The sequence below is a fragment of the Epinephelus moara genome, chromosome 23, assembly GCF_006386435.1.
Source record: "Epinephelus moara isolate mb chromosome 23, YSFRI_EMoa_1.0, whole genome shotgun sequence".
Taxonomy (NCBI): Eukaryota; Metazoa; Chordata; class Actinopteri; order Perciformes; family Serranidae; genus Epinephelus; species Epinephelus moara.
The window spans coordinates 20899732-20913155 of NC_065528.1; the positions used below are offsets into that span (position 1 = coordinate 20899732).

General features: G+C 40.3%; 1 protein-coding gene across 1 annotated transcript; it reads left to right on the forward strand.

The window, feature by feature from the left end:
- Nucleotides 1–9624: 9624 nt before the first annotated feature.
- LOC126384941 (troponin I, slow skeletal muscle-like) lies at nucleotides 9625–13024 on the forward strand. Its single transcript, XM_050036392.1, has 7 exons — nucleotides 9625–9691; nucleotides 10440–10478; nucleotides 11691–11732; nucleotides 11954–12085; nucleotides 12186–12275; nucleotides 12364–12546; nucleotides 12644–13024. The coding sequence occupies exons 2-7, from the start codon at nucleotides 10461–10463 to the stop codon at nucleotides 12743–12745; spliced, it is 567 nt and encodes a 188-aa protein (XP_049892349.1). The 5' UTR covers nucleotides 9625–9691; nucleotides 10440–10460; the 3' UTR covers nucleotides 12746–13024.
- The last annotated feature ends 400 nt before the right edge of the window (nucleotides 13025–13424 follow it).

The following is a 13424-nucleotide window of genomic DNA, read 5'->3' on the forward strand; positions in this document are numbered from 1 at the left end:
GACACAAAACAGCCACAAAGAGATGCAAAATGACTACAGTGAGATGCAAAACAACCACAAGAGGCATAAAATGGCCTTAAGGAGATGAAAAATGAGTACAAAGAGACGCAAAATGACTACAAAGAGACGCAAAATGACTGCGATGAGATGCAAAACAACCACAAGGAGGCTTCAAATGATTACAAAGACACAAAACCACAAAAGTTGCACAACAAATACAAAGAGTTGCAAAACCACCACAAACTCTGTGTGTCTTGCTCCTGTGTAGGAGAGGTGCTGGGGCCCTTTGCAGAACATATAAAAAAACAAGGTTTTCAAAAACATAAAAAGCTGAAAACCCCCATCATTTTTAAGTATACAAAAAACAAACACGCGTCTCACAATGATAAGACCCACCCTATGGTGGTCTCACAGCCCCACTGCCCCTCCCGTCTGGATAAATGAGCTGATGAAAGTCCAGGTAGCTGAGAAATGTTGGCCACTCAGGGCACCCGCTGCTCCCCCTGCTGAGACGCTTTGAGGGCAGAGTCAAGGTTAGAGTAGCGGGCAGACGGATGCATGGCAGGCCACTTGGCTGAAGTCATGTGTCAGCTGCTCCCTGTGCCCCGTGTCCAAACAACGGTGCCACTGTGAGGATTTGTACCAGGTCCAGAAAGTGTGAGGAGACAGGAAGGGGTGTGGAGGTAAGGAGAGATGGAAAGACACACCTGCGTCTTGTTAGATGTTGATATCAACAAATGATTATCACATACGGAGGAATTATTGGTGATGTAAGCAAGACATAGAGGGGTTTCCAGCTGCGTTTGTGCCATCAAACCTGAGTGTTTTTCAGCAAAATAATGCAGTGTCTCAAGCGGCATTTGTGCCGTCAAAGCAGAGCATGTTTTAGAGACTTACTGCAGCGTTTCCGGCATTATTTATGCCACCAAATCTGGGTGATTTTTACCAACACTTTGCAATGTTTTGCGTGTCGATTGTGCCATCAAACTCGGGTGTTTTTAAGCAAGACATCAAGGCGTTTCTATCTGTGTTTGTGCCACACAACCTGAGTATCTTTTAGCAAATCAATGCAGTCTCTAGCGATGTTTGTGCCACTAAACCTGGTTGTTTTTTAGCTACACATTGCAGTGTTTACGGTGTTTGTGCCACCAATCCTGGGTGATTTTTAGTGAGACACTGAGACCTTTCCAGCTGTGACTATTCCGCCAAAAGTGGGTGTTTTTAGCAAGACATTGCAGTTGTTTCCAGCGGAGTTTGTGCCATCAAACCCTGGTGTTTTTAAGCAAGAAATCGAGGCATTTCCAGCTATGTTTGTGCCACTAAACCTGGTTGTTTTTTTAGCTACATACTGCAGTGTTTACGGTGTTTGTGCCACCAATCCTGGCTAATTTTTAGTGAGACATCAAGACCTTTCCAGCTGCGACTATTCTGCCAAAAGTGGGTGTTTTTAGCAAGACATTGCAGTTGTTTCCAGTGGAGTTTGTGCCATCAAACCTGGTTGTTTTTAAGCAAGGCATTGAGGCGTTTCCAGCTGCGTTTGTGCCACACAACCTGAGTGTCTTATAGCAAAACAATGCAACATCTTTTGCAATGCACTGTGCCGCCAAACATGGTTGTTTTTTAGCAATGCATTGTGGCGTTTGTGCCACCAAATTTGTTGTTTTTTTAACTGCAAATTGCGGTGTTCCCAGCAGCATTTGTGCCACCAAACCTGGTTGTTTTTCCAGCATTTCCAGCACAAATATACAGCTTTAATTTACACTGATTGTAAGGGACAAAACATTTACTGTGGACAAGCCAATTCAACTTTAAAAACACTACACAGAGGCCTCTTATTATTTTGACACTCACAAAGGGGTGGGACAATGGGGCAACACATTCTCACCCCGACCATCTCACATATCAGCGTTTGGTCATGGACCTTCCACATCCAGATAGGACCTGAAAGGTACCCTGGGTGTGTTGGTTCTGGGATGCTGTGTCAAGTTCTGCCTGTTACATCTATTGTCTTCTTTCAATCAAAATACACTTCTGTTTTCACAAGAAATTTAACGTTTATACACTGTGCCTTCTAAAATAAACGCATTATGACGAACTGACATCTTCTTTCCTTCAACCTCTAAGGCACGTAGTTGGGTTTAGGAACAAAGAACAGAGTTTGGCTTTATAATCTTATGGGATGCGAACACTGCTCTCCCTGGTGAAGGTCGGTGTTTGATGGACACATACACCACCCCTTAACAGCGCCTTAACATTTGTTCTCGTTCCCCCCTGACGCCGTCTTGTGCTGTTAAACTACAATGACGACCGGCCACACGTCATGCCGACATTAAAGGACGGCTTTTTTCATCAGTGTCTGACGCAACAAGTCACTGCCCAAAGTGCAGGATTTCGACAAGTTCGGAGTGAGACCGGGCTCGCAAATTTACAACTTTTCACCTTCAATAACAAACCATTACGTTCTGCCGACACTCACGCGTGGTTGGGTTTCGACGAAGAAAGAACAGGGTTTGGCTTTCCCATCTTACAGGAAGCAAACACCAGTCTCCCAGGTGAAAGTCAGTGGTTGTTGGACCCATCCACGTCCCCTCGCCTCCACCCTACTTGGACTTTTGCCGCTGTAACTTTCGTTCTTGTCCTGCAGCGTTTTTCCCTGACGCCACCAGACGCTGTTAAACTATAATGCCGATCAGCCGCATGTGATGCCGAAGTGAAAGGACAGCTTTTTTTTGTCGGTGTCTGACGCCGGAAGTCACTGCCCAGGCATTGGATTTCAACGACAAGTGAGATCGGGCTGAATGGAGGGGAGCCAGCGATTGTATCAGGGTGGCTGTATCCTGCCTTGACCCTCCCTTGATGGCGCCACTGCTGTCAGATAAATGTCATGAGTACAAAGTACAATATTTCCCACTGACGTGTTGTGGAGTTGTATAAAAATAGCAAGAGCATAAAATGTTAATACTAGAAATATGTATCTCAGTGCCCCTGAAACATGACACTTAGTGTACAGCACTGTATCTCTTATATAATTGCTTTGAATACTGTTTGGCTCATGTTATATAAAATACACAGTGGTTTCAAATGATACCACAGACCTCAGAGTCGACATCTCATGGCTGAGTTAGCTGGGCCGTGACGGTGGGTTCAGATGGATTACACAGCAAACAACTGACAAACCAAATAAGACTTCAAAGAGCAGGTGGGGACGCACTGAAATCCTTGAAGATCACACATCAGCAGCCCGCCTCAGAGAATAACGCAGCTGTAGCAGATGTTCCTGTTTCTTTACTTCCACCCTAAAGGTTCAGAATGAGTTCAATTGGTTAGATTTACGACCACATAAGGAAAACTATGGAGCGACACATTGCGCTGTCACCTACCTATTTATGAAAGCAGCAACAGTAGAAAGTGCATTACAAGCACTTCTCTGATACCAAGGCCTCCCTGTGTTTTTCTTTTAGTGTGTATGTGTCTGTGTGGAGACAGGAGGGAGTTGGGTTGCAGCAGAAATAGCACTCCCACCTGCTGAGGATCACGGGAAAAAAAAAATGATGACAGAACATTTGTTGTCCCCCGCGTCTTCCTCATTTTATTGTCTCTCATTGCTCACTGAAGCATTGTCTCTCCAGCTCCTGTTCCCCCTCTGTGGAATCAGAGGCAGGAACCAACGCTGGATGGTGTTTGACACTGTAGCGCTAATTTAACAGGAAGTTTGATGGCATATGTCAAAAGGATTATGAATCTGGTAGCCTGGAAAAACAGAAAGAATAATCCAGAAAATAAATAAATATCTTCAGGGGTTTGTTGTGTAACAATTAATAATACTGTACTATACTAAAAAAACCTAAACTGTGACATGGTCTTTATGCATTTATTAAATCTGATTATTTTAAGCTAAATATAGTTATACATGTGTAAAATATACAGTTTATCTATTATATATTTTGAAGCCTGATACATACAAACAAGACAAAAACATTTTAGAAAATATTTATAATCAATATCAGGAGAAATATGTTTACCCATTTGATTATTTATATAGTCATTATTTAATGTATCTATATTTCCAATTCATTACAATCCTAAATTATTTACAAAATAATTACACAATGAAAATAAATAAATAGATAATAATAATAATCTACTATGAATAATAATAATAATAATGAAACAAAATAAAAAATACAATGAAAACAAAAGTAAAAAATAAGTGAAGAAACAATAAATAATAATAATAATTATACAATAAAATACAGTAAAAAATAAGTTAAAAAAACAAATAAATAATAATAATACTACAATAAAAATAAAATAAAGTAAAAAATAAGTGAAGAAACAATAAATTAGAATAATGATAATAATAATTTACTAATAATAAAATAAAAATAATAATACAATAAAATACAATGAAAAATATAATAAAAGTGATAAAAAAATATAAGAATGTCCTTTTCTTCCTATTTAAAAAAAAGATATTCATATATATCACATATTTATTTTGGGTATTAGTGAGGGACACACATATACATAACATTATACCAGTAATTTACACACACACAGTCATATATTATTTTTGTACTACAGGGCATGACTTAAAGATTATGGTACTCAAGGTGACAATCGCAGATTAGACACAAGAACTCACTCAACCAAATTCAAACATGCTATTCCTGCAGACAAATCTTCTGGTTCATTTCCACTCCAGTTTCTAATCTCTGAGAAGCCCTCACAACTCAGAGAGAGCAGAGGTTCAGCATACACTCTTCCCCGTTCCATGCGACTTCTCCGAGGTCCTTGTCCTTGTAGCTAATGCTCTGTTTACCAGAAACACCTTAGCGCTGGCATCAGCTTTGTTCCAGTATGAGCTGGTGGAAAGAAGAGAAACTCGATGCTTCGGGGTTGAGTGATTTGCAAGAAGCGTCAGAGCTTAGGACAAGATTAGCGCTCATGCTCTGAAATCTTTGATAACGTCAGGCCAAGATTTTGTTGACAGCAGATGTAAACACAGAAACACTCATGTAGCAGGACAAAGAGTCAAAGTCAAGTGAGGACTGAGTGAGGAGGTCTCAGAGGGAATACAGGCCTTTTAATCAGCAAATAATGTCATTTAATACACGGTTTATCTTTACATAGAAACAAGACAGAGTGCAGCTATGCTAGCAGTGAGCTAAATGCTAACATCAGCATGCTCAGAATGACAAAGCTAACAACATGTAAATGTTTAGCAGATATAACATTTACACAGCCAAGTCAGCAGAACCACAGATACCATATGTTACATGTCGATGTTTCATACATCATATCAACATTTCTAAAATGACATATGAGCTGATATGTCATCAGGAGGTGGAGGGGATGGTGGATGGCCTCGGTGAGATGCCTGCCAAGCTGCAGACCACTGTTCGAGTGCCATAAAAAGCAGTCGGTTTTTTTTCAGAGACATTGCTACTTGTCCAGCTGGAATTGTGCCTCCAAAACCAGGTATTTTAGGACTGTTGTAGAATAAAGAGACTCAAAACACAGGACTGGACATTTGAGGGTTTACTCACGAGAAATGCAGAATTAGTACATCATGACGACAAACAAGCAGTATCAGTTGACACACCTTCAGCTTTCCAGTACGCATTAAAAGGTACTTCCTGTCACTTAAGCTGCTGTTTTCCTGTCATTCAGACAACCAGCTCCGAGAGCAACTGCTTCTCCTCACATGACCAAATATGTCCAGAAGTCATGACAGGATAATAAGGTTATGTCAGGTCATATACACTACTGGACAACATATGATCCTTCCTAACCATAACCAAGTGGTTATAAACCTAACCACAAACATAAAGAAACATAATGTTTCAACATATTCGCCAACCTACATAATAATAATGTACAAATGTAATGTATCCATAGTTTGGAAATCAGTGGCATATGGTAGTTACGATGGGCCCAAGTGCATGCTAGTGATTAGTTATAAGGTGCACACACATTACTGGGCGCTTTGCTACTTTTTCCTCCAGTTTGTTTCTCTCTAGGTTTGAAAAGCGTGACTGCTCGCTGGGAGATGCGGTCATCCTGTCAGTCTTGACAGATTTCACGCCTAAACTAGCCACTGTATTGTATTGTCTTGTGTCAGTGTATCACTTCAGATGTTGCAGCTGGTTAAGTTGGAGTTTGTTTTCATTACTTTGTATACTGCTGGGTAATTTGATCGATAATTATAACAACAATATGGGGCGGTACAGTGGTCTAGTGGTTGTCTGTCGCCTCACAGCAAGAGGGTTACTGGCTCAAACCCGGTGGGGGAGCCCTTCTGTGTGGAGTTTGCATGTTCTCCCCGTGTCAGCGTGGGTTTTCTCCAGGTACTCCAGCTTCCTCCCACAGTCCAAAGACATGCAGGTTAACTGGTGACTCTAAATTGTCCGTAGGTGTGAATGTGAGTGTGAATGGTTGTCTGTCTCTATGTGTCAGCCCTGTGATAGTCTGATGACCTGTCCAGGGTGTACCCTGCCTCTCACCCAATGTCAGCTGGGATAGGCTCCAGCACCCCATGACCCCTAACAGGATAAGTGGTTACGGAAAATGAAAGAAGAATAATATGTCATCATTTATTAGTTTAGTATCAGTAATCTGAATCTGCAAAGTAACTAATAACTAAAGAACATGCAAACTCCCGGATCAAACCAGGAACCCTCTTGCTGTGAGGTGACAGTGCTAACCACCACACCACCGTGCCGATAAACAGATTAATCTAAATTATAACTTGTTTTAAGTATTCAGACTGTGCAATGATGGCATTGTCAAATAAAACACTGTTAGTTGGAATCACAGAGATAAGCTTTGACACATAAGCTTGAGCACACATCTTCCCCCTGAGGACATTTATTTAAATTTATATCTGCTTATTAATCCTCGCCTGGACATTTGCAGAACATCAGCACTGCAGCAGAGTAACAATACCAGTGATAAACAGCTGTAAAACTGCGTGTCATCTTTTTTTCCCCATCTCTGTTTTCCATCTTCTTAATAAGACTGTTGAGACAATAAATTATATACCTTCACCACAGCAGCTATTCAAACCTGCTATTCTCCCTGCTCCTCTCCTTACAAACTCTGAGCCAAGGTGGCACAAATGGAACGAGCGCTTGTTATTTTGAGACGCCATATAATCACACCAACCAGTATTTTGATCATAATAACTGTGATTAGAACAGATCAAATGTCACAGGAGCTAATTCCTGTTATTTAACCTTGATAATGTCACTGCACTCGCCCCTCGGATAAATGAGAGTGGTAATGACACGGGCTAACAGTGTCTGCGTGGCTGCTGTGCAGATGCACATGCACGGACAGTAATTAATTAACCTGTGATGACATATTTGACTAAACACCCAAAAACTATCAGAGAAGGAATGAGGATGACATCATTGTCATTACCGTTGTGGAGGATTAATAACTGAACAGTAAGCCAAGGCATGAATATGTACTTTTGTTTGCTGCAGGTACGTCATTAAAGCAGTTCTATATCAGCCAAAGATGAGAGGCTGACCAGCTCCCACCTCTCTCTGTCAGCCAGCAGCTGCTTGAATAAACCCTATAATGACAGAGGTAAAGGCATCATTTAGGCCATCCGGCTCACTGTTAGACTTGTAAGCCTGTCCCCCTGTACGCAGTGACCCCCACAGCACCCCTACAGGGCCTGCAGACACCTGTTGACTCTGCAAGGTACGCCTGATCTCTGATTAACATAATAACAGGGGTCTTCAGGCCAAAGACCTCTAAGCATGAAGAGAGACGGAGCAGGGACCCTCTACTATATATATTATATAATACTGAATTGCATTTAGATAATTCTCGGGTCTATTCTTGTTTGTGCTTACCTCTAGCTGCTAAGTCAGCAGCAGTAGTAGCATGGCCAGGTGCTTTGGCTTCACCCCCTGCACTTTCGTCATTGGTTTCTGGGGTGGATGTCAGAGTCTCTTGCTCGAACAGTTACAAAAGGATCCACTGTGGCTCACAACTATGTCCGTACACTTGGAGAAATAATACAGCTAACTGGCCGGTATGTTTCAATAGTACGTAACAATCCGGTCTCACTCTGAAGTCGTTGAAATTGGGTGCTTGGGCAGTGATTTCTGGCGTCAAACACCGACAAAAAAGTCGTCCTTTCATATTGGCATGATACGTGGCTGGTCGCCCTTACAGTGTAATGGTGCCTGGCAGCGGGAAACGCAGTGGCACAACATAAGTTAAGGCGATGAAAGTGTGAGTAGGGCGAGCAGGAGGGGACGTGGATGGGTCCAACAACTACGGACTTTCAACCGCGAGGCTGGTGTTTGCTTCCCGTAAGACTGTAAAGCCAATCCAGTTCTTTTTTCCTCAGAAATGTTCATGTGTATTTGCAGACATATTTATTATTATTTTTAAACAAACAAACAAACTTAAAACTTGAATTAACACTTTGAACCCTGGATAGACATCAGTTTTCTTGCGCTGCATTCAAATGCCTTTCACAAGTATTTCAGCTTTTAAATCCTGAGGAAATAGAATTAATTTCTATCGGAAATGTGCAAAAAAGGCAATGAGCAACTTGCCAAGAAATGTCCTGCAAATTGCAAGAAAAATTGCAAAACGTGACAAGAAAAAAAAGAAAGAAAAGGAGAGAGAGGGGGAAATTATTAGAAAAAAAAAAAAAAAAACCCTAGGAAAAAAATGCCCAGAAAAATGAAATTATAATTATTAAAAATATATATTTTTTGAGAAAAAAAAAATCTTTCTCTATACATATATTTTTAGCACTTTCCCCAGGTAATTTCCTTGTTAGTTTTTGTTTAATATTTTTCAAGAAATTTTCCTGTAACTTTAACTAATTTCTTGCTAATTTTTGGGTCATTTCTTGTGTTTTTCTCGTGTTCCTGAAAGGAATCAGGCAAATTTGCTCAGGTTTTAAAGGGTTAAATTATCAAACAATAATTTGGCGGCCCCCCCTGTAGTAACTCTAAGGACCTGCTATGGGTCATGGACCCCCTCTTAAAGACCCAAGTGAAACAACCTTCATGATAACTGGTTGATTATCTCAATATCTCGAAATAACAAAGCTCATTTTCATGATAGCAAAATAAATAAATCTCCAGATAACAGCATTAAAAGAATTGTCCACACGGCTGTTCTCGGCTTCCATACTTTGGTTTTTGAACTTGTGTTCATAATCGGCTTTAAAATGGGCTGGTAGGCAGATTCTGTTGCCTTTCTATGACACCAGGCTAGCAGTTTCCCTCTACTCTCAGGCTTAATGCTAAGCTAAGCTAAGAGCTTATGACTCCAGCTACATTCACCAACTCTTGGCAAGAAAGGAAAACTGATTTCTAACTTCTACTTAAAAGTGAAAAAGAAATGTGTCAATATTTGTGACCATATTATGCATTGATACATTTTTTCCTACAAAAAGCTTATTTCACACAACACTGAGGCAATATTGAGACAATACCATTAAGGTAATGCTCATGATTTATTATTATCCTCCACTGGTGTTGTCACAGTGTCAGGGGGGTTGATATTTAATGCTTGGGCCCGTGCCAGCGCATTCTTGGGACCAGACGTTATATCTGCTGTCCATGCGCCACAGGGCTCACATAAAAAGCTGCCCATTGTCTCCAGCAGCCGCTGTTTGACTCTCTGCATCTTTACAGGCGCCCATTCACAGGTAAAACACCCACTGCTTTATTATGTGTTTGAAGTTTGTTAAGCTGTCAGTAATGTCCCCGCATTTTATTGAGTTTATAATAGTATTTTGTTAAATTAAATATTTGTTCTGGTTTATGTAAATTAGAATATTTTCAGTGTAGCTGTTTTAATAGACAGGAGCACAATGTTTTACCAGTTTTAAAGTGAGGAAATCTTTCTTTGTCAAGTATAATTGCATGTAATTAATTACTAGATCTCTGCAAAACGTCAGCCTAATGAGACTATTTGATTTGCCAAATCTTTTACTTGTGACTGCAGCTGTCACAGTCCTGTCTGTTTGTCAGATTCAGAGTGTTTTAACAAATCTGTCACACTGAAAAAAGCTGCGATGATGCTGAATATAGTGGAAGGATTTGCTCTTGTCATGTCCTTGCTTTAATCCTCTTGTCAAGGGATGTTGAGGACTGTTTGCTATGTGGCGCCTTGATGGGTAAAATTACATTGTGGTTCTTTGGGATGAGTCATTACCCCTAAACTGCTCTCACACACACACTTCTCTTTCTTTCATGTGGTGTTTGTTTTTGGGATTATAGTTGAAGTGAGGTAAGAGTATTAATCCTCTCTCCCTGAATGCTGCTGTCATGGTTCATATTTGTGTAACTGACTGCTGTATTTACTCCTTAAACACATGAAACAGTAACTCCTTTTATGTAAAGCTAATTACGTGCAGCATCATCTCCCTCATTTGTCCCTGTTTGGGGTTTCAGGAGCCCGACAGACCCGGAGCCATGAATCTCAGGGATAAGGTGAGCCGGCTATATTCCACAGTGTTAATCCTCTGTACATGGAGAGGGGACACATTGTCCTGATGCACATGGCAAAGATCTGGCAGCGGTTATCTGGCAGGAGCTGTTATCAGCATCACTAAGAGCTTTGCCCTTGACTTCATCCTAATAATAAAGCATTATCTTTCCACATGCTGCTGCAGTAAGCAGTGGCGAGTTTGACGCTCGCAGGTCTTTCCATACATATTTTTACTGTATATGGAGCAGCTGATGGATCATGTCATGCATCACAACTGCTGGTGAGATAAGCAGGAACATTGCAGAGTGAGCCCATTAAAAAGCCCTCAGAAATATCATTCTACAGTTAATGATATTATAGTGAATGGTGTTCTTGTTAATTTCTCCATTCTTGGTACATAACATCTCTTCAAAAACTTCAATTTCAGTTACTGTTTGAATAATCACCATTAAAATGTTTGACATCCTGCCAGTGGGTTAAAAAAAGATCCTTTAAGTCACTGCAGTGAGAAACTTCTCAAAATAAGTTACGTATTTTAAAATAATAACCACTATTTTGAAGAAGCATATAATTATTTAGAGATACAAAGTGTTTATCCTGAGATGGTAACTTATTATTTTGGGATAAGTAAGTCATTATTTTGAGAAAACTTTCCATTGTTGTGAGATACAAAGTCTATATTTATGGATACCCAAGATACTAACTGATTATTATGAGATACTAACTGATTATTATGAGGTACTATTTGATTATTATGAGGTACTAACTGATTATTATGAGGTACTAACTCATTATTATGAGATACTAACTCATTATTATGAGATACTAACTGATTATTATGAGGTACTAACTCATTATTATGAGATACTGAGTCATTATTTTAAAATACTAAGTCATTATTTGGAGAAACCAACTTATTATTATGAGATACTAAGTCATTATTTTGAGATACTAAGTCATTATTTTGAGATACTAACTCATTATTATAAGATACTAACTCATTATTATGAGATATTCGCTCATTATTTGGAAGTAGTAGGTCATTATTTTAATGTATTTAGTCATTTTTTTCAAGAAATTTTCTCATTATAATGAATTTAAAAAAATCTGTTTTTTGATCACAGTGGCAGAAGTGGGCTTCCATAAAAAATATATAGGTTTTTTAGTTTGTTTTATTGTGTTATGAAATAATACTGACATACTTTTTTCCACAGCCGAAGTCGAAGATTTCGGCGTCTCGCAAGCTCTCCCTCAAGGTGAGTAGTAATGACCTTTATAGTTTGATGTACACTACCCGGGAATCACTGCTATATATTACACAATATATTGTGATACTGTATCTATGAACAACCGAAACACCTTTGTCGCAATATAATAATGAGAATTCACTTAATGGCATCTTGGAGTCTGTTGGGTATGTTAACATGACCAGACTAAAAGGATTATCCTCTGATCGGTATCTGTTTTGTGCAATCAGATGCTTCTCCTCCAAAGAGCCTGTGATGACTTGGAGAAGGAGAGGCAGGAGAGGGAGGAGGAGAAAGTCCGCTACCTAGGAGAAAAGTTGCCCCCTTTGCAAATGTCTGGACTATCACTGAATGAGCTACAAGTAAGGGTCATAAACCACAAAAAAATAACAGCTTTTTCTACAGCAGGAAATGTACGAACGTGTTTGAGTAATAAATCTAAAACCCTCTGTTTCCTCTCAGAAAATGTGCAAAGAGCTTCATTCAAAAATTGATATAGTGGACGAGGAGAGATATGACTGTGAATACAAAGTGGGCAAACACAACAAAGATGTAAGCTTCCAAACACTCTCCTTATTTAATGCCTCAGTTCTGCATCTTTATACCTTAAGAAAAGTAAGAGATCTGTCGTATTTGTTAGATCCATGAGCTGAAACTGAAGATACAGGACCTTGGAGGCAAGTTCAAAAAGCCTGCCCTGAGGAAGGTGAGGGTGTCGGCAGATGAGATGATGAGAGCTCTTCTTGGCTCCAAACACAAGGGCTCCATGGACCTCAGAGCCAACCTCAAGTCCGTGAAGAAGGAGGACGTCAAACAGGACAAGGTACTGGTGTCGACGCTCCCAAACATTCAGCCTGAGGCAGGACATTTGGTCCTTGGGAGATGATGTGTTTTAATCTTCCATCTCTGTTCAACCCCAGGTGCTCACTACTGAAGTCGGCGACTGGCGTAAGAACGTGGAGGCCATGTCAGGCATGGAGGGCCGCAAGAAGATGTTCGACACAGGCGGCGGAGCACAGTGAGACACTCTGTGAGGAGTCCTGCATATGATGAGGCTGGTCAACCGAGAGCAGGGATGAGGAAGTCGTCTAGGCAGAAATATGGAATAGTTATCTGAAGGCTAAGTGAGTTGAAAGCTGTAGGAGATCATGAGCATGTCTAACCCCGAGTACATCAGGGCCATTTTCTGTGCAATGACTCAAAGCACTTAAAGCAAAGTGTAGGATGAGTAGAGACCCGTTGTTTTTTATTACCAACAAATTGTTTTGTTATGATGTCTTGAGACAATTAAAGTGGATATGAATAAAGCTACAGTCTTTGATGTTCCATATCGGCACTTGACTTTATCATGTTTCATTGTACTGGCAGCCGTCGGTTTATGTGCGGCACGTTAAGAGGATGGAAAGCAGCTTAACTCACCAGGGATTAAAAAAGAAGGATGAAAAGTGAAGGGAGGGGGGCGCAACAGGTGCTACCCACCCGAATAATGTTTAAATAGATCTTGCAGACACAAGAAAAGAAGGCAAAGAACATAACTAAAGGTCCAGTGTGTCAGATTTCAGGGCATATATTGGCAGATATAATGCACCGCCGCATTTTTTCCACTGATTCTTCTTCTGATGCACCTCAAATATCTGCACTCTCTGTGCCTGGTGTTTTTGCCAGAGCACTCTGAACTCCTCGAGTTGAAAAGACCTCAAC

Bases quoted from the DNA above. Each gene is read 5' to 3' on its own strand.
- LOC126384941 (XM_050036392.1), top strand. The intron at 11,733-11,953 runs GTGAGTAGTAAT...TTGTGCAATCAG, and splicing joins CTCGCAAGCTCTCCCTCAAG to ATGCTTCTCCTCCAAAGAGC. The intron at 12,276-12,363 runs GTAAGCTTCCAA...CGTATTTGTTAG, and splicing joins TGGGCAAACACAACAAAGAT to ATCCATGAGCTGAAACTGAA.